Source organism: Chinchilla lanigera, unplaced genomic scaffold (assembly GCF_000276665.1).
Source record: "Chinchilla lanigera isolate Chin_1 unplaced genomic scaffold, ChiLan1.0 scaffold00006, whole genome shotgun sequence".
Classification (NCBI taxonomy): Eukaryota; Metazoa; Chordata; class Mammalia; order Rodentia; family Chinchillidae; genus Chinchilla; species Chinchilla lanigera.
The window spans coordinates 10,923,356-10,945,098 of NW_004955407.1; the positions used below are offsets into that span (position 1 = coordinate 10,923,356).

Sequence of the window (21,743 nt, forward strand, 5' to 3'; positions counted from 1 at the left end):
TTTTTTTTGGTTTTTCTCCGGTACCAGGAACCGAACTCACGACCTTATGCTTGCCAGGCAGGTGCTTTTGCCGCTGAGCTAAATCCCCAGCCCCTAGAATGTTATTTTCTAATTTGATACTATGCTCCTGAAGACTTAAACATAAATTTCAGGGTTTCCTAGCAGATCACTATTTAAGGCAACTGTATAGTAAATACTTTTGAATTATATTCTAGTTTATTAGACTTTATCTATTAGAATAGTAATATACTAATTTCTTTAAAGTAGGAGACACTCATGGTACTTTTTCACTCATCAGAGAAATTTGTGGCCTAGAAAACTGCAGCATTCAAGTGATACATGAAAGTATATTTTAAAACTATAACTTTTAGAGGAAAAATCTTTACATTAGAAACTCAATTTAGGGTAACAATAAGAGCCAATCTAAATTTGGTTATTAGAATAAAGACTATGTTTATCATTTTATTTTTAAAATTTATTGAGCTTCTGGATTGTATTATTAACTAGAGAAATAATATCTAAATGGATCCCCAACCAGATCTTACATCTGTATATTCAGGTGTGCATGCATGTTCACACACACATTCAGGCATACTTCAAATTAAAGATGCACATCTAAAGGTGATAAATATATCTGAAAAAGAAATAGGGAAAATTAATAATAATGATAGGATTTCTATAATACCTACAACTGAAAACATGCTTACCTAATGTAATAAAACTTCAGATTTTAATCAGAAGTAAATTTTAATGGTAGCTTCTCTACTTAGTATTATCTATGTGATGTTGGGCAAATTCCTTAGTTGGCCAGAGCTATGGAATTCTCGTCTGTGTAAGGACTGTAATAGAGATTTCCTCTGAGGATCAAAAAATAACATACATGCAAAGCCCTTAGAAATTGTAAGGCATTGTATGGATTTCAGAGATTATAGAGGTAGAGATTTCAGAAATTCCTCAGACATCTAGTAGACTCCTTCAGAGACAAAATAACCATGGCAGACATAATTACCCTTAGTTTGTGCATGAGGAACCTAAGATGTGCAACCAGAAATGAGTAGCCAAGCTAAAGTTGGAGCTATGGCTTCATTGTCCAAATGTGGTACTTTCTGCACTAGAACATGCTTTTTGAACCACGCCTACACATGATTCATAGGGTAAAGCTCTAGTAAATTTTAGTACAAGTTCATTTTTTTTAAAAAAATTAAAAAGCATGTAACTATGGAGTTATCTTAAATAGACTGAGAATATTACCTGCTAATATTTACCCTTTGTAATGCAGGGAATGAATTTGGGCATCCCGAGTGGTTAGACTTCCCAAGGAAAGGAAACAATGAGAGTTACCACTACGCCAGAAGGCAGTTTCATCTGGCTGATGATGACCTTCTGCGATATAAACTCTTAAACAACTTTGACAGGGCTATGAATAGACTGGAGGAAAGACACGGTTGGCTATCAGCTCCACAGGTAAGCTCTTTACTCTAAATGTGATGTTTTAGTCGCCAGTGCTGTACCTGCTTGGAATGCCAATTGGCTTGAATCCATATGCAGATCTTCCAAACAGCACTTTATTATTCAGTGTGTCGTGCCCTGTAATATACCGTAGATTGTCAAAACATGTCACTGAAGTCTCTCCAGCACATAATGAACATCTTCAACACAGTGCCTCGCTTGTCTGGTTAGTTTGTTTGTTGTTTAAATTTAGTAATTTTCATTTCATTTGGTTAAAATAAATGGCAAAAGCACTGCGTGGAACCCATTTTGGAAATTGCTGTGGAAACATCTTAATTATTTTGACTGCTTTTCCTTATATAAATAATCATGCTGTCATAAAGAAACTACTTTGACAACATGTAGATTTCTTTATTCCTTTTTTCACCCGCTTTACTGGTCTCTACCTTGTCATTTCAATGGATGTCATTATACCTGTGTGCTGTTTTGTATTTTTCATGAGCCTGACTCTCCTCTGGAATTAAAGTCTCAGTTTTCAATAAGTTTTAGAAAATGTAATTAACAGGTGCAAATTTTATACAGGCTTTTTTTTTCCTGGCCCAAATTAGCATATAGTATGTGTTAGTTATAATCCATTTACTTTATATTGGTGCTGTTTGAAATGACTGTTGATGTGTTTTTACTTCGGTGTCTATGATTCTTGTTTTTAATGGCTGAACAAAGGTACTTATATATTCAGTAAGATTGGCTGCATGACACAAATGCCCTAATCACATTTATTAGTAATGCTATTTCTGGAAGACAGAGCAAAATGATGCTCCTTTTCAGAAAGAACAATGTTGAATACCAAAAGGCACACTGTTTACTCTGAGCCTGAGTTCACATTTCTAAATTACCAAGAGTGGTGCTGCTGATATGCATGACAATGCGTGCTCTCAAAGCTGAGGGAGGCTGTTAGGGACTGCTGGAAACTGAAGCTTCTCCTAGCCAAGTGTAAATACATGATGTAGAAAATGTGGGCATTTTCCAGTGTTACTTTGCAGACCTTTTCCTTTTTTTGAGGAAAAAAAAAAGGAGCATATTATAATAGAGTGGCCATTAAATCTGTCAAGCTTGAGTAAAATTATAAAATGTATAGGATAACTATAATTTCAGAAACTAGATATAATGTAACATTAAATTTAGAAAAGTAACTTTTTATGAACTCCATTAGTCTGGGGTCCAAATCAAAAGTCTTAAAGAAAATTCACTTATAAAGAGAACTAATATATACAAACAAATGCTTTATATGATACCGGGTTATTTTATATGATATGACTTTATATGATACCTTGATTCCTAAAAACTAACCTTCTGTTTGTGCTTTGAGGTTCACAAATGCTAGTGAGATTTTTATACTCAGTAAGCACATTTTGACACTTGTGTTAACCTGGAATTTGATATGACAGTGGTGTTTAAAACATATAAAGTTATGGATTTTCACATCTGGAATACTAGCTAATAAGACTGCTGAGGAAGACAACATGATGTTTTTGTAAATAATTTACTTTGGTGGCATCTAGGGGTTGTTTAAGTGTAACATATGAGTTAATTCTTACAGGCCTATGTCAGTGAAAAACATGAAGGCAATAAGATCATCACTTTTGAGAGAGCAAATCTTCTTTTTATTTTCAACTTTCATCCGAGCAAGAGCTTCACTGATTACAGAGTTGGAACGGCATTACCAGGAAAATATCCTTTTCATTGTCAAAGAATGTTTTTTAGAATTCAGCTTTTTATTATGTCAGAGTATAAAACTAACACTTTTGTAGCAATAGTTTTAAGTTTCCTCATCTGAAAAATGAGGCACTTGAGACAATTAACTGATCAATCACTGCTTAGCTCGGTCAGCTACACTGAATTATTCCTGAGCTTTGTTCTGGTTCTAAAAAGGTATAATTCTAAATATTTAAATAACTTTAATTCTAATAAGAAATGCAAGAGACAATTGTAGTTTTTTATGAAAATACTTTCTAAGTTGACTCTGAGGGTTGTCACCTTTCCGTTTCTCCACTGAGGGAAAGAGAGATGATAGCTGTAGGGTTAGCTTTCTTGCCTTTCTCTATCCTTTCTTCTCAAATGGTAAATATTGTAAAGATGGGTGTTTTCCTGACAGATACCTTACATTCGCATAGCATTTAAAATGGTGAAGAAGACACGTACCAGCATTTTAAGTTTGGAAATTATTATAAAAAATATATAATCTTTTTTAAAGGCATTATGACTGCTACTTAGTCCGATGTTAAAAAGAACGAAACAAAAACAATTACAGATTCAGGGCCTAGCAAAAAATCAACAGGGAAATAATTTCTTGAAAGCTTTGGTAATGGTTAATACCTGCCCAAGATGCCTGGAACCAACATTAAGTCCTATGTGGGCACTTCAACTATGGTAAGGGAAACCTGCTGGTCACCTGGCTGAATGAAGAAGGAAAATGTCTTTCTCACAGAATAAAAGTTCTAAGTGAGTGCCCTCGTAACATGACACCATCAACTTTCCTGCTTCATTCTTTCTGCCTTTCAACTCTCAGGATATCAGCGGTATCCAAATCATGCCCCCTTTTATAATTATAATACAAGAACCATTTTTGTAGGTATTACAACATTCAGACCCAACAGAAGACAATTTATTTATTTGTCTCTTTTCAACAACAAAGTCCCTTCTTCAGCAAATTTTCTTTCATATTTCATTGACCAAAATTAGGTCTCTTATCACTCCAAGATATCCAGAAATGAGAATAGTATCTCCATGACCGATTTAAGAATTATTCTCAGCCTTAGGAAGTGGACTTCTTGATAGACACCCAGACATAATGCGTTCTTAGCAAGAGAAAGGAAAGCATTGTCCAGTAAGTTGCTGCAGCGTCCGCCATCACCCGAGCCACTGGCAGGTAGTAAGAGATGGTGGTAAGAGATGGTTCCCTGCTTTTTTCCTACATCAGAACATGTCGTGGTCTGGGGATATAGCTGAGTGGCACAGCGCCTGCCTGGCAAAGCACAAGGTTGTGAGTTCAAGTCCTGGTACCAAGAAAAAAAAAAGAAAATGTTTAAGAACATTTCAGAGAGGATGCTGTAATACTGACAGAAGCCCAGTTGTGCCCCACTTAACCCAGAGAGTCCTTTATGTTACCTTTCTCTTGTGTATACAAAGAAATCAATATGATGTGATCACCTTCACTAGAAGAAATGAGAATACTGGACATATAACAACTCATACATGACCCTTCTTGTCTTAAAATTAACACTAATGGGGGGCTGGGGATTTAGCTCAGCGGCAAAGCGCCTGCCTGGCAAGCACAAGGTCGTGAGTTCGGTTCCCGGTACCGGAGAAAAAGCCAAAAAAAAAAAAAAAAAAATTAACACTAATGGAATACTGCTAATCAAATCCTTGTATACCTCATGATATGATGTAAGCAGAATGGAGTGTATTTACAGATTATTTGGTATGTTTACTGCAGTCTTGGTTGGCACCTTTGCCGGACTGTCCTTGATTCTAAGTGGAGGAGAAGATGTGTATAAAATCAAATAATGATGTAAGGCACAGTGCAGTAAATGGCAAGGGAGAAAATATGTTACATGTGAGGACAGAGAACCAGGAGAAGAAAAAAAAGTAGAATGAGATATTAAACAAAAGACCTCTAAGCCTAAACCTTTGGAAATGAGTAAGATTATAGTAGAAAAAAAAATCAGAAGGTCACTCCAGCAGTTGAAATCATGAGATGTCCTTAAATAATGGGCAATATAATGGATTAATTAAAGAATGATGACCGTAAAAAGAAGTACTAAAAGATAAAGCTAATAGATTGAGATCAAATAATAGAAGATTTTCATGCTATATTAATTAGTTTAAGCTTTTATGGTTTTATAGTGAGTTGATGAAGGTTTTTGAACTGAGGAGCTACTTCATAAGAATGTATGCATTAGGAAAATCTCTCATGTATCAGGGTGTAAGAGAGCTGTCAGGAAAAGGGAGAAGGAACGTACAGATATTAATTATGAGAAATTGAAGTGCACCTGAAAGATAATTAGGGCATGAACTAAAGTAATGGCTCTGGGATAGGAAACGGTATGTGGAGCACTTTTCTGCAGTGAAGAAATTCAGCAACATGTGGAATGCAGAGGGTAGAAGAGCGAATGGAAGGCTTCTGTGCGAACAGTGAGCAGAGTGACAGAGTGTTCCTTGGTAGTAGAGCAAGAAGCAAGCAGCTGGGGGATAGAAAATATGAGCTTAAGGGCTGGGGATTTAGCTCAGCGGCAAGAGCACCTGCCTGGCAAGCACAAGGTCGTGAGTTCGGTTCCCGGTACTGGAGAAAAACAAAACAAAACAAAGCAAAACAAAACAAAAAAAAGAAAATATGAGCTTAATTTAAGATTATCAGGAAGTGGAAAAATATGGGACTTTTAATGATATTTAGAATAAAAGTGACGTCTCAAGCTCTAGGGATCTATCTAAACTCTGTTAACTTTGGTTAACAAATATTATTAAATGAAAACATCCAATAAAATAGCATATTTATTGAGTAGAATGCACCCAAAAGTTGGTTTGTATTTACTGATACAGAATTATACTATTTATGAACACCAGGTTTGATAAACTGGACATTAATTGAATCTTCTGAAATTTGATGATCTTGTTTGATGTCTGCAAGCTACACAGAAATTATCTATTTTGATAAATAAATATTAAGCTGGGTGTCTTAGCACACCTACAGAATTACAGTACTCTGTGAGATTGAAGCAGAAGAATCACAAATTCAAGCCTATGCAAGGAAACTTAGCAAGACCTTATCGCATAAAACAAAAAAGAACTGGGGATTTAGCTCAGTGCAAAGGCCCTGAGTTCAGTCCCTTGCACCATAAATACATATATACATATGTACGTACATACATACTGAACATTTTACATTAGTGACCTCTTTCAAAGTTTTAATCACATAAGCTATGATATCGCTGACACAGACACTTTCAAAAATGGTGCCATCTCTACAAAAGGGGTAGTTAAAATCTCATTCATTTACTGTGTCTCCCAAGAGAGGAATGGAAAAATATTATTAGCACATTTCCCATATTTTGTCTACCATAAAGTTATGCCCAGTTTGACCTTGTTCGTTTCTACTACCTATCTCATGTGAATCTTCCTGTCAATAAGCAATAACTAATTCATGTATGTTACTGCATCATCTAAAGATATTTATATTTCAACAGATCTTTTGGAATACGTAAAAAATATTCAAGACTGAATGCCTAGATAGCTAATTGGATATTTTTATTACAATAAGGACTTCAGGGGAGCTGCAAGGGAGAAGGAGCGCATTTCCAACATAACTTACATCACCTTTTTTACGTAGACATATGTTAATAATAATAGGGCTTCCTAATTCCAAGATTTAAATAAAATCTGGATTTGAAGAGTTCCACAGTTCTCTTCAGGAGTTCCATTTAATTCATGAGTTCAGTTCATGAGTTCCATTGAAATAGTCCTTCACAGATAAGTAGGTAAATTATTGGAATATCACTTAAAATATATCTTGGAGCCCTAAGTACTCACTATATAACAAGATAAACAGTGAAGATTTTTAAAAATTCTAATATGTGAGTTCCATGCCCTGGGGCCAACGCCTGCTCTACAAGCCAGATATCCCAACCAGAAAAGGCACTGAACATACCCCTCCCAGTACTACCTCTCCCGAGTCCTCCCACTGCCATACCAAACACTCCTAGTTTTTAAAGTAACTTCTCACAGTGTTTTCCAGAGTTATCATAGTTTATCTCTCCTATCTGAGTGCACCCAACATTGCTCCCATTCGTCCTCCTTTGAGTCTGCAGAACCAAGAGCACAGTGTTTGAAGGGATGCTCTGGCAAGTAGGTCATAGTATGTGCCATCATCTTCCTATACCTTGAGTTTACTCTCTTGTTAATAAAATTCAAGGAAATTAGCTTAACCAGCAGCCGTCATGTGTTCTGCTCACACTGTATCTATATTCAGAGAGAAACCATTAATTTTTTTATGTATCCTAGTATGTCTTATCTCTTACTGTTTATTCAGTTAGGAATTTTAATGTAAAATTTCAAATTTAGCATTGAACATGAAGAAGTATAATCAGTATTAACTGACCAGTATTCATAAAGAGGATAAAACTATTAAAAATACAAATAGTTCTGTTTCTAATCTGTTGAGGTTGTACCATCCTCTGTAAGCACCAGATAGACCTCTTCAAATTCTTCTTGCTCTGAGCATACCATTAAGAGATTTTAAAAGAACTATTGTGCTTAACAGTTTACAAGTCTTTTCTGTCCTTTTATCTTGTTTATTTTTTAAAATTTTTAAACTACATGTCATATCAGCTTTCTACATTGTTTTCAGATACTGACAGTTTAAAAAATAGGATAGTAGTGGTGTACTTTCTGACTTTTACCCTGTTGGTGTACCGAAGTACTAAACAAACAAAGCAAATACAGATTTTCACTGTGAAGAATCCACAGTGAAAAAAAATTGGATGTATTCATCTGGTAAAGAAATTTATCAAATTTTTAATTCCTTGGAAAGCAGGATTTGGTGCCAGAACAAATTTAAAGTTTGTAAAGAAATCATTTGAGCTTCTTCTGTCACTAGGAAATATAAACTGGCTATGGGTAACACATCTGAATTCTTGAGCAGGTCCATTATTTGAACCTATATATCTTGCATATCAAATGGCAAGGCATCAGCTTTCACTCACATCTGTGGAGAATTGATGGTGGCTGTATTCTCAAGAAATTGTTGTGAAGGGAGCTATTTTGGAGGTAATGCAGACAAGGAAGGAGGAGCACATTAAGGATGCATTTAACTATCTCTTCAAGATGAGACATATTTGGGAAACTGAGAGGCAAGTCTGACTTGCATCAATAAGGTTTTGAACGTGGTCATCATGGTGAGGTCTAAAGGGAACAGTATTGTTTCTATAAAGAATCCTCAGCTTCGTCCTAGGAAAATAACAAAAATAGAACAAAGCAAAAAGCCATTTGCCTATATGCTATCTCAGATTTGTCCTTTTAGCTGCAAATCTTCAGTATAATGATCACCGGTGCTCTTTAATATAGTAGATAACAATGTGGGTAATGCAGCTGCAACGTAAATGTGCTTGGTAAATAGGCAGGTTTCACATTTCATGTTCAGGAATATAGAATGCATTTTCCCAGTGTGTGATATTTGCTTATGATTTCACATTGTTTAGTTGCAAAGAAAGAAACATAATGCCCTTTATATTATTGGAATCATTATTGTATTTCTGTACTTACAGTTCTTCACCTAGAACATTATTAAATCAGGACTGAATTAAAATGAAAACTGCTAGGCCCCCAAGGAAAAACTGCTCTTTCCAATCCATTCTGTATAATAAAAATGATGATGGCACATTTTAAGTGCTGTGAGAGAGAATGTGGGCATTATGGTGCCTCTTTTGTGGGCTTTCTGTTTGCTGACCGCTTTTATTGAGAACAGGTATTTAATTTAATATTCCGGGCCACACTGTAAGGTAAGTTGATTAGCCTCATACAGTGGAAAAGGAGAGTGAGGCCCGTAAGTAACTGGGTATTTCCCTCCAGCGAAAAGCTGGTGGAGTTCAAGCAATATAATTCCAAGCGAGTGTTGTTTCTGCTGTTTTGCGGTGCATAGTTCTGTCTGTTCATGGCCATGTACGTGTGCTTGGGTATGGTAGCAGTAGTGACACTACCAAGAAAGATTTATTCCTGTGATGCTCAAAATGATCTCAGTGCAGTGCTCAGGAAGTAGGTCACCTTAGAAAATTGTACATGAAGTCAGCACAGACAGGCTTCCCTCTCATCATCGAATCTCTCAGAAACCCTTTGTCACCCGGCATGAATTTTTCTCAGGAATTCTTCCTTGTCATCTGTTTCCATCCTGCACAAAGAAAGCAAACAATTTTAAAACCCAAAATATGCACACTTAGTTCAATTATTATGATATTTATATATTCTAGAGTGAAACAGAAATGGGTTAGGATTCTATGTTCAAAGCTGAACTCTAATACAGCACACCGGTTTAAGTGGACTAGATCATATTCACTCTAAAGTTAAAATGTCCCAATTTAAGATTATGTGACTTGGTGTTTGTACATGAATGTGGTTCTGAGAGCAGAAACAGAAGAGCAACCCCATTTTAAAGTAGTTTCTCAGTGTACTGTCGGAGTGGGAGCAAACATAATGGCATAATAACAGCCCCCTTCCCAAATGGTATTTCACACTGTTCCAGTACTGAGATGCTGAGAGGAGTGGTCGCAGATGCGAGTTGTGAAGAATATGTAACCCAGGCCAAAAATATTTAAAACTAGGGCAACAGATGTGTAAATAGTTGTATTTAATCCCATACTGTGGAAATACTTTCATTAAACTAAAAAAAATGTACTTTTTAAAATGTAAATTCAGACTCTGACATTTGCAACCTGTATGGAGTTTCTAATGAGCAAATAAGGTCACTTGGGTGATTCATAGAGCGTGATTGCTGAAGGCAGAGAGGCTGCTGTATGTGGCTTGATTTAGAGAAGCTTTTGAAGCGTGGTTATGTAAGTCTGCGTTAAAATCTGCACTTTTTGAAGCAAATAAAAACATGGAACTTACTTTATGATTAGCTAACTTTGCATTATGCCAAGATTCTGTAATGTATGTACAGATTAATTTCTGGATGAAAATAGTAGAGTAGAGAATAGACGTTTTGGTTAGGCTTTTTGTGAAAGATGTGTACTGTGACTTTGAATAGATGCAAGCATTTTTCTCATGTGTGCATGTGTGTGTCTTTATGTTATGCTGCAGTTTAATAATTTTTATGTGAGCAGCAATATATAATCCTACTAACAATTTTGTGTTTAATATGCATCCTTTTGTTTCTGTATGTCAAAATGGAAATATGTTATTAACTCATTGTCTAGGTTAGCCTGCTTTAGTTTCAAGATGCTAAAACAACTTTAAAAATTACTTGGGGTTCTTTTAGATTTTTTTTCTTCTTGTCTTTTTGAGACAGGGTCTTACTATGCAGTTCAGGCTGACCTTGAGCTCACTTTGTAGCCCAGGCTGGCATCGAACTTGCAACGATTCTCCTATCTCAGCTTCCCAAGTGCTGAGATTACAGGCATGTGCCACCATGCCCGGCTCTAGATTATTTTTTATTGTTCAACACTTCCTAACATGATTTAATAATAATGACAGACAGGTCCCCTCCTCTCCTCCAGTAGTAAAGAGTCTATGATTTATTTTCATTCTTCTATCTAAGAATTTGAAATGTACCACAAAGTAAAAAAAAAATTACAAGATTAAAATAGCATAATTATTGTAACTATTTTAGATTAGCTTAATATGTATTTATAAGCTTATTGGCAGTGTGAATGATAACCAAGCCCTCACTGTGAGCAATTTTTAGCTATTTTGTTTTCTTTCCTTTTTCTTTCTCTGTGGGGAGGAGGGAGTTTGCTTTGTTTTGAATAGCCATTAGAGTGCTGTGAAATATTCCTACATAACTTTGTTTTTGGCTCTTAGCTCAGTTGTATGATGGTCTCTTGGTTATCAGACCAAACTTTAGAAATTGATCTCACAATAGCTTAGTAAAGATTTTCTTCCCCCATTTCTTGTCCCCCAGTAGAAAAAGAAATGAGAACTATTCCTATAGCCTTTAAAAATAGTGTACAGTTACCTAGTAATAGTACAAATAACAGAGGCAAAATGTTTTTGCCCAGGGTGATCATTTTTACCAATATGAAAGAACTCTTATATTTTAATTGACAGTGTGGTAATTAGTAAGACAACATTTTATCTGCACATTGGCAATTATATTCTTACATAGAATATGTTAGGTACTTGCTAAATTTTTAAGAGACTGATTCATATATGGATGAGGAATTGATAGAGGGGATTGATAGACTGACAGATGAATGGGTGGAATGAATAAATGGAGAGTATAGAGATTTGATAAAGAAAGAATCTCTGAATTTGTTTAAAATTAAGTAATTAAAGGCTGGATGTATAGTTCAGTGATAGAGCACTTGCCTAGCATGTGCAAAGCACTAGTTATTTTCTATGCCCAGCATTGCAAAAATCAGTCAATCAGTCTGTCAGCCTACTATAAAAGTTGCTATAATGACTTGTGCCGTCCTTAATGCAGTCATTTAAGTAAATGATAGAAAAGAAACATTGATTATTGATAACTATCAATGAAATGCACTTTAATCTGGTATAGTTCAAAATTCATAGAGTAGGATCTGCTCTCAATTGGAATACTTGATGCACAAACCTTTAGAATAAGATCTGCCATCTTCTACAAAGTCACGTGTCTTGCCTTCTATAAACACTTCACCTCACTTAATCAATATTTTCCTTTCCTTGGATGTCCCCAGTACACATACCCAGGAAGGCAATCTATAGCGAATGTGTTGCTGTGAAAGATATGATATCTAACGTTTTCTTTTAAAGTTGCCCTGAATTTAATCTGTTCAAAGTAGATGATTATCTTCTCCTCTGAAAAAAAAAATTATAGCTACCACATTTATACCTAAAGCTAATTTGTTGGGTTTTGGTTTTTTGCTTGTTTGTTTTTGTTTTTTTGAGACAAGGTCTCACTGTGTAGTCCAGGCTGGCCTCAAACTCACAGCAATCTTCCTGCCTCCACCACTCACATGCTGCAATTACAGGTGTGTGCTTCCATGCCTGGCTAATTTAAGATAGGTAGATAGATAGATAGATAGATAGATAGACAGACACATAAATAGATAGACAGATAGAAAGAATAAACAGAGCATTCTGTGTCTAAACAATTTTCAGAATCGGTGCTAACTCACATTTTCTTTGCAGATCTCATTAGAAATAAGGTTTCTCTTTTATTAATGCATCTCTTGCCTGCCATGAAACTATGTAGTTCGTCTTTCTATAAGGTAGTATTTGCATTTTGGACATTATTTGTTAACTTTCTAATTTAGAATCCCATAAGATCAAACTAAATGATAAGTATTTTATTTAGATGAAAAAATGGTACATGAGTGCCCTAGAAAGTTTCTTAAAGTTAAGGCAGTAAATATTTAATTATGGGTTTACTGTAATTATTTAAGGCTTCCTAAGCACATTTGGGGCACTCCAGCTGAAAAAAGAGTTTCCATTTCTGTAGAGAAAATTGAAAAACGTAGAGCTCTAAGCAATGTGTTCATGGAAACGTTGACTTTGGTTGTAACCATTTATAAGAAACAACTCTAATTCTATAAATGTTACTCTCTCCACCTAGTGATGGGACAATGCCCAGTGAATTCCTATTAATAAAAATTAATTTGCTGAATTAATTACAGTTCTTCTGTAGAGCTGTATAGCAGTAACTATTGAATAAGCAAAGTGTCTACTCATTATTGAGTAAAATTATTTAATTAATAACTTAATGAAGTTCAATCAAATTACCTTTTATTGGCAATAAAATAAATGTTTTATTTCAGGAACATTAATTAGAACAGAAAATTGGTTTATTTGCCTATAGAATTACAAACATTACTATGAATTTTGGCCCGATCTCTTTATTATTTAGGGATATAATCAGTTTTCACTTTCACTCTTTATAACCAACAGCTAAAGGAAAAATAAAATATCAACACACCTATATCTGCTGACAGCTTTCTTTTCTGATTCTGAAGGATGATTGTTCACAGTTTTTAATCTGCCAACAGTTTGTGTATCTTTCATGGCCTCCAGAGTTAGTAGATACTTCCTAATTTACATTTGTAAACACAGAAATTTACCCTATTTGCTAGAATATAGACAAAGAGGAGGGGCTTTCGAATATAACCAGCTGAGGGTTCAGGTTCCCTTTTCATCACCCATTTGTGTTGTGAAAGTAGCCTCTTGTGCGTTTTTGATGTTTGTAATCTGTGAAGCACCTACTCGTTAAATTGTTGTCAGATGCAGTGAGGTGTATGGAAAGCTTAGCAATACTGTTACTGCTGGACTAGGAGCTCAGCAAACGTCAGCTGCGATAGTCAATTCTACCTTCATCACCAAGATCTAAATATGTTTAATAATGAAAGGAAAGAGATGAATGGATGCGAGGCAGATACTGCTTCTCTCTGTTGCCTGCTGTCTCGTGTTCTTTTTCATGTCCCATTCACTACCTCACACTAGGCCCGTTGGGTCCTTTCCCAATACTGGGATTAGACGTCTCCTCTTACTGGCTAGACTCATTCCTCACTCTGGTACCATTTTCTCCACTTCTTTTTCCCTTATTCTCCATTCTTCATGTGCCACAGCACTGCTTTGATTTTCTCTCTTTTCCGCCAGTTCTTCATGTTACACTCTCCCCTTGGATCCAAATCTAACCTTTCCCTGTCCTTACTGTCTCGCACTGAAAACTTCCCACATCTTAATAGCTTCGACTCTTCACTCTGCAAATGCTGAGTACTCAGCCCCCCAAGCCTGGTGTTTGCCCTATTCACCAAGGAGTGTGCACTGTTGTGGCTTAATGCGGTTAGAACATATGGGCAGGTTGAAATTCGAGACTTAGAACTAAGTGACTTAACTTAAGTAACGATGACATGATTCATCCCATTCAAATTAAACCCCAAGCATCACTCTGGCAGGCTTTATTCCAATCAGGAGATTCTTGTATAGAATAAATTTCATAATGGTATCATTTTATATTTCATGTTGTATTATCTTATAAAAATTAATGAAAACTATGCAGTTTTTGGTCATCCTATATTTAAATAATTGGACTGGTAAGTGAATAAGCAGAATTACTTCAGTTAAGAAATACACAAGTTTTTTTTAAGACATGGATTCAAAATTAGTATCAAAGTTTGCATAGCACTTTACAGTGTATGAATGCTTTCATTTACCTTGACCCATCTGACCCTCACATCATCTCAGTGATGTTGGTCAGGCAAGTATTCTTAATTTACATGTGAGGATCAGAAAGATAGTTTTCACAAGGTCATATTACTGGTAAATGAATGAGTGTCATTTAAATTTAGTATCTCGAAAATTCAGTATAGTTTTACACTTGGGCACCAAGTAGTTCATCTTTTGTTGCCTTGTACAAATGTCACTACTGTTCATGAAGCATGTTCCTCATTGTAGTTTTATTTATAAAACAAATAGTTTTATTTGTTTTCTCTACTACTGTTTGTGAAAGTTAATGGTGCCTCTGACTAAATATTACCTTGTGCAGTGCTTTACTGTTTTTATTTCTAAAACTAAAAAGCACAGACCAATGTGAGTAGAGAATTTTTTCCAGCTTTAGTGAAGCATAAGTGACAAACAGAAATTGTATCTATTTAAAATATGTAATTTGATATTTTGATATACAAATATATTATGAAATGGTTACTGTGATTAGGCTAATTAACATATTCACCTGAAACAGTTACTTGTGTGTATGTGGGGGTAACACTTACAATCAACACTCTTAGTAAATTTCAACTATGCATTGTTTTTAACAGTGGTTGTGCATTAGGTCTCCAGAACTTACTCATTTTTATAACTGAAAGTTTGTATATTTTAGCTTAAAGCTCCCAGTTTTCCCTGCCTCTCACCACCACCTCAGCTCATGACAACCTCTGTTCTACATTGTGTTTTGATACGTTTGGCTTGTTTAGATTCTTCTACATATAACTGGCATCGTATAACATTTGTCTTTCTTTGTCTGGCTTATTTCACTTAATATAATATCCGTTGGATATATGTGTGCATGTTACTGCAAATATTTCCTGTGTTGTTCACATCAAAATCCATGGTATATAAATACTGCCTTATTATACATTCATCCATTCTAGGGTATTTAGATTATTTATTAGCTGTTTTGGATAATATCAGAGCAAAGCAAATAGCTCTTCAAAATGCTGATTTCATTTCCTTTAAATATATGCCCAGAAGTGGATTGCTGGAGCATATGATAGTCCTTTTTCTTTAACTTTTAAGGATACTTCACAGTTTTCCATATGAGCTGCACTAATCTATTTTCTCACCGACAGTATGCAGTTTGCTTCACCTCTTCACCAGTGCTTGTTAATGACATTTTGGTCATAGCCATCTGCACATATATGTGGTGATGCCTCTTTGTGGTTTTCATTTGCATTTCCCTCGTGCTTAATGATCCTGAGCACCATTTCATACACTGTTAGCCATTTGTGTGTATTATTTGGGGGACACATCTCTAAGTTTTTGTACCCTGTGTTAGAATTGGGTCACTTGGATTTTTTTGGCTATTTAATTTTAAAATTTTCCTATGTCCTTGGCCCTAAAATTTTCTTATATATTTTGGGTACTAGACATGTAATTTGTTAATTTACTTTGAGTTCATTTTTGTTACTGATATAAGGGTTGAATTTCATTCTTTTGTTTGTAGATATCCAGTTTTCCCAGCACTTTTTATTAAAGAGACTGTCTTTTCTGCATTCTGTGCTGTTTCTTGGTATCTCTGTCAAAGATGAATGCACTTTATACATATGTGTGTGTGTGTGTGTGTGTGTGTGTGTATTTCTGGGCTTCATAATCTGTTCCTTCAGCTTATATATTTTTATGACGGTGCCATGCTTCATAATATACTTTGCAATAAGGTAGTATGGTGCTTCTAAGCTTTGGTCCTCTTTCTCAAGATGTCTTGATTATTCCAGTTCTTTTGTGGTTTTATACACGTTTTACAATTTATTTTCTATTTCTGTGCAAACTTCCAGTGGAATTTTGTTAGGAATTTCCTTGAGTCTAAAGATTGCTTTACATACTATGGACACTTAGTAGTGCTAATTCTTCTACTCATAGGCAGAGGATATAATTCCATTGTGTTTTCTTCAATTTATTTCATCAATATTTTTATAATATTCAATGTACATACGTTTTACTTCCCTAGCTAAATTAGACTTATTTTACCATAATATTTGCTCTATGCTTGGTAATCACAAAGCCAAACATAAATTTAATTCACAAAAGAAAATGAGAAAATAAAGACTTCCTCTGAGAACATGAACAAGATGAGGATGCCAACTCTCTTCACTTTATTCTATATGATACTCAAAGCCATAGCAATTAGCCAAGTAAAAGAAATAAAAGGTATCAAAATTGGAAAGGAAGAAGTAAAGCTGTTACACACACACACATACATGCACATAGGCTAGAACTAATTAGTTCAGGAAAGTTGCAGTAGGAAAAATCATACAAAACTCAGGTCATTGATACACATTCTTGATCTACACTCTGAAAAAGAAATTGAGAAAATCCACTTACAGATGCATCAAACAGAATAAATTACTTTGAAATAAGTGAAGTATCTGTAAACAGATACATTCACTTTAAAAGAATATAACGTTTTCTAAGAAAAGGATGTCTACTCAAAAATTTTTTATCAAACCTAAATATATTTTCACCTCAGGTACTGACTGCAAAAATGTCAAGATGGACACTTACAATATTATTAGAATATTAGAGCATTTAAGGATTTTTTGGATTACATTTCCCACAGAGCAGAGGAAATGTATTTTATGAAAAGAAGATAGTTCTCATTTCTTCAGCTTGCTTGATTAACATTGCTTATGTTCTTTCTTGAGTAGTACAAGTTGTAAAATATATGCTATATATTACTGGTGTACATTTGCAGGCTAGAAGCCCTAATTTATTTTAGCCCCCCCCCATAGTAGATACATTCTTATATTAATAAGATTTGATTATGTATATATCTACATATATATATAATTTAACTTTCTTGCCTTAATTTCAAATTTAGGAAATGTGTTGTTTTTGCTTTTACGCTGGTTGCTGCCTCAAATGGCTTATCTAAGTGATGTATGTAATGGTCCTTGTGCATATGTAGAAATCTCTCATCACCATAAGAATATTAGCACTTTAACATTTATTGATAATGAGATCATCTTTATAAGAGTCATGTTTGGGAAATATTTATGAAAATCAACTAATAAATGATATCTAATCTATAACTAGATTAAAAATGTACTGCAATTTTGACTCATGGGAATTACGAAAATCATCTCTGCTTGGCTAACATAAAAACATAATTGATTTCATTTTAAATGGTGTAAGTGTTCGCTTTCCAGAAATAAATTGTTTTTACTCTTAACTTTTTATTACTTTTTCTATTTCTAACTAGTAAGATTAAAATGGTTGTTGTAGAGATAATTACAAGTTACTATGTTAGATTTATTGTGCCCTTGTATATTTTATTAGCCCGAACAGGTGCATGTGCTTCTTTGTGTTCAGAGTTCTCTCACTGTTAAGTATTTACTTTCAAATTTTTCACTCAGAATGAGCAATTGGTATAAGTGTGGGCAGTGTGCCCAGAAGCGCTAGGAAACGACCACAGTGAGGCCGCATATGCGTGTGAGCGTGCGCCAACACGGAAGCACTGGTCTTAATGTTACAGTCATGCGCAGAGAGCAGTCCAGCCCCTGTTCATTCAGCTTTCTACAGCCCGAAGTGAGGTCCAGGGCATGACGTTATGTTTGTTCTTAAAAGTTGAACAAGAAAAAGGAATGAACATAAACTATTGGTTCTTTTGGTAATAAAATAAAAGGATATTTCTGTTGCCATGGCTAAAATCATCAGACAAAATCTTAATATTTATACATTTTACATACAATCTAGACAGATGCTAATTGGTAGAATTGGAGAAAATACTATACCTTAGGGGATACTCTGGCTCTACCTAGTTATTAGAATATGTGATTTTGACAGTCCACTTCGCTATTGTATGCTTAAATTGAATTATTTCTGTAGAGAAAGCCAAACAGTCAAGTTGATGAGGAAGGTCTTTGAGTTTTTGCTGTCTTTAATAAATTTGGAATCATTTATCCATGTCAAGAATTACATAAAATGTCTATCTCCAAGGCTTATACAAATCAGTTACTAAATTGAGAATTAATTGCATCAAACCGACATGCATTTGTTTAACTACTGTGGGTTATCAAAAGAGGTTATCTTTTCTATTGTAAATACTCTATTATAAATTGATCTAATTATAAAGGGCCAAAAATCTTTTAAAATGTCTTAAGTGAAACGTTACAGGTAATGAAATGGGATTATGTTATAAGATATATTTGTACAGTTCTGAAATGTTAACTCTCTAAAATGAGGGAAGAAAATCATGGTTGGTCTTTTTAGGCACAGAGTTGTGTTAAATTATTTCTTAACAATTAATGAAAACACAATTAAAAGGAAAACTCAAGGGGACTGCAAGACAAAATAAAGGAAAAAGCATATACTCACAAGTGTTTCAGTTGCTAATCTAGGTTATAGATGGTAGGGAAATATTAAAACTCTTATTGAAGGGGCTGGGGATTTAGCTCAGCGACAAAAGCGCCTGCCTGGCAAGCGCAGGTCGTGAGTTCGGTTCCTGGTACCGGAGAAGAACAAACAAACAAACAAAAAAAACTCTTATTGAAATTGTATTTTTAAAGAGACACATGGCAAAATGTAATAAATGTATGGCATGCTAAAAGCTGATACTGACAAAAATGAGCAGGTACATGAGAATGGAGAAGGGTCTGTCTAGATTTCAGTTTGGGTGATCAGAATAGGCTTCACTAAAAAGACTCAGTAGTTCTCAAAACTTTAAGGAGCATTTTCCTTGAAAGAAAAAAAACTTAAAGCTGTTTAGTGTTAAAAGGACTCTGTACGGTCGGATTAAACTTTAATGTAAAAATTTTAAAACAACCACAAAAATCTCAAATTCTAGGCAGAACAAAGACATGAGGAAAAGAGAATAGAAACCTAAACCATAAAGGAAGATGCCAATTTAAGTGTGAAGATGTATTTTTCATCTCACACGGCAATTTAAATACTCCAGGGTCAATCATCATAATGCCACAGCAGCTAATACATTTGCATTTTCCTGGATACAATATACTAGCAAAGTACTAGGTGGGTACTAGTACTCAGTGTAGATCACTTCAGCTAATCCCTGCGATGACTGTCACTACCTCATTAACGAAAGAGAAACAGAGCCACGAAAAAGTAATTTGCTGAGAAACAGTGGGTGTTTGACAGAGCTGGGAGGAGAGTGCGATTGTTGAACCCCATGTCTACAGATATAACAACTTATTTTAGTGTTCTAGAGTGCTGTCTCCTGTCCCTGTTGTTATGGTTTGTGTCTGGATGTCCCCTCCAAGCCTCATGTGGTCCTGGAGGGTTGGCTTTGCAGAGGCAGCTGAGTCTAGAGTTTGTGATTAATTCATGGTTCAGTTCTGGGATTATGGGTGTGAGTTCTATACCTGCCCTAGGGTGGGTAGCCTGCATGCAACATAAGGGGTTGTCTCTCTCTCTGCCTGTTGTTGCCCTTCTGCCATGTGCCATCCTGCCTTGGAGCCAGCTGATTATGGACTGAAACAAACTGAGAGCTAAATACCCTTTTCCTTCTTTAACTTTGGGTGTCAGGTATTTTTGTCTCAGCAATAAGAAAAGTAAATAAGACACCTGTCTACATGAAATTGCTCAGATAATGCTTCTTTCTGCTTATGATTGTCTTTTTTTCAACTTTCAAGTTCCCAGTTATCTTTCCATTTACATATACTTCATTTGACTCCATGACAGGCTGTCTTAGTTTTATTTTTTTCAGGGGGAGAGCATTTCTTTATAGCCTACATCAAAATTATTTTGAGTTCAAAAGCACAGTGTTTTTATTTTAAATCTTAAGTATGCATGGTACATATAAACTTGTTTTGATAACACACTTTGTGGTTGAAGGTAAATAAAAATCTGAATTTTTTCCTTGAAGTTCTAAATAATTATTATTGCTTTTGAGACTATTAAACTTATAAGTTAAATTGGATCATCCCTAATGGCATAGAGAAAGAACATATTTTTAGGGGAAATTTGGGGCAGAAATGTGGGCAAGGTTTTTCATTTTTCTTCTGTCTTGAGTAACTGGGAAGAGTGACTTGTTAAATCTTAAGTTATATAATTTTCTGGGATAAAGAAAAATTTCTAAGTAGTCAAAAATATATTGTGAGATATTTAGAATAATTTGTCTATTTGTGTAAAGAAATATGTCACACTCAGTGTTTTATATTATCATTCAATTTACTATGTCCTTATGTATGTCATTAAGCATGCCTAAGAAGAAACTCATAATTTGCATGAAAATGCATTTCAAAAAGCATAGCATCCATTAATTAACATGGTAGATAATGCCATTTGAGCTCCTCATCCTGAGCTTGTTTTGTTGTTATTCTGCCATTGTGTAGTTTCTCAAAAATTAAAGCTAGGACATCACGCTTGCAGGGATTGGAGTTTATTTTGTAGTGTAAAATCAGAAAACTTTTGTGGATGAAATAGGCACATTCTAGCCTATAATAGAAATAAACTTCTCTTTTTCACTTATTTAACATATGTGGTTGTCATTTAAGCTTTTAATGAAGACACTGTTCAGAGACTTGAATGCATATGTAGCTCACGCATGAAGATGTTGCTTTTCTCCAGAACTCCAAAATTAAAAGTAAATCTTCCCCTTGAGACATTGTGTTTGACATTTATTATATTTTAAATTATGTTTTGCCTACATTCAATAGTAAGTTTCCTATTTATTTTTAGCTTATTCTTTTTAAAATTTTAATTTAGAAATTATATGAGGAATTCTTTAAAGTCAAAGGTAAAATCCTAAATGGATATTTCCCATCAAAAGTAATATAACCAGGGCTGGGGATATAGCTCAGCAGCCCAGCACCTGCCTGGCAAGCGTAAGGTTGTGAGTTCGATGCCCGGTACCGGAAAAAAAAGTAATATAACCATAAATGCCACATTCTGATCCTTTTAAAAATTAACTAAAATATTGGAACTCACATTTCCAGTGTGAATTGTTTTACATTTAATGTATATTCTAGGCCACAGAAATTCCTAAATTAGGCTTATTCACAAATACTGGAACACATCATGGACATTTGTTATTCCAGCATTTGGAAAGAGACCAAACAGTGCAACTAAAAGTCGTGGTTCATAGCCCCTTCAGAACAATAGCCTGGGCATATTTTGACCATTTATAAAGTTAAGAGATAAATCTGTTTGAGGTGTGTGTAGCTGTAACCTTAGGCTTCGTGGATTAGAGCTGATGATATATAAAATCCAGTTCATGAAGCATAAAAAGGGAGGGATGAGAACAAGGTGGCAAGCCCTGTGCAGGAGTGTCGCTGTGAGACTGTAACGTGCCAAGTGTCCCTCGGTTTCCGGTGCCAGTTCTTGCCGCACCCGTTTTTTGTCCCAGTAACTTCAATGAGAACACCCCTCAGGGTTTTAACCTG

At 35.0% G+C, this 21,743-nt stretch overlaps 1 protein-coding gene across 1 annotated transcript in view; it reads left to right on the forward strand.

Annotated features, from left to right (window-relative positions):
• Gbe1 (glucan (1,4-alpha-), branching enzyme 1) overlaps positions 1-21,743 on the forward strand; it is a 267,155-nt gene that overhangs the window by 231,274 nt on the left and 14,138 nt on the right. Inside the window, exons 13-14 of the mRNA XM_005375541.2 lie at positions 1,280-1,464; positions 3,050-3,180. Coding sequence (XP_005375598.1) covers positions 1,280-1,464; positions 3,050-3,180 — 316 coding nt within the window. The remainder of the gene's footprint in view (positions 1-1,279; positions 1,465-3,049; positions 3,181-21,743) is intronic.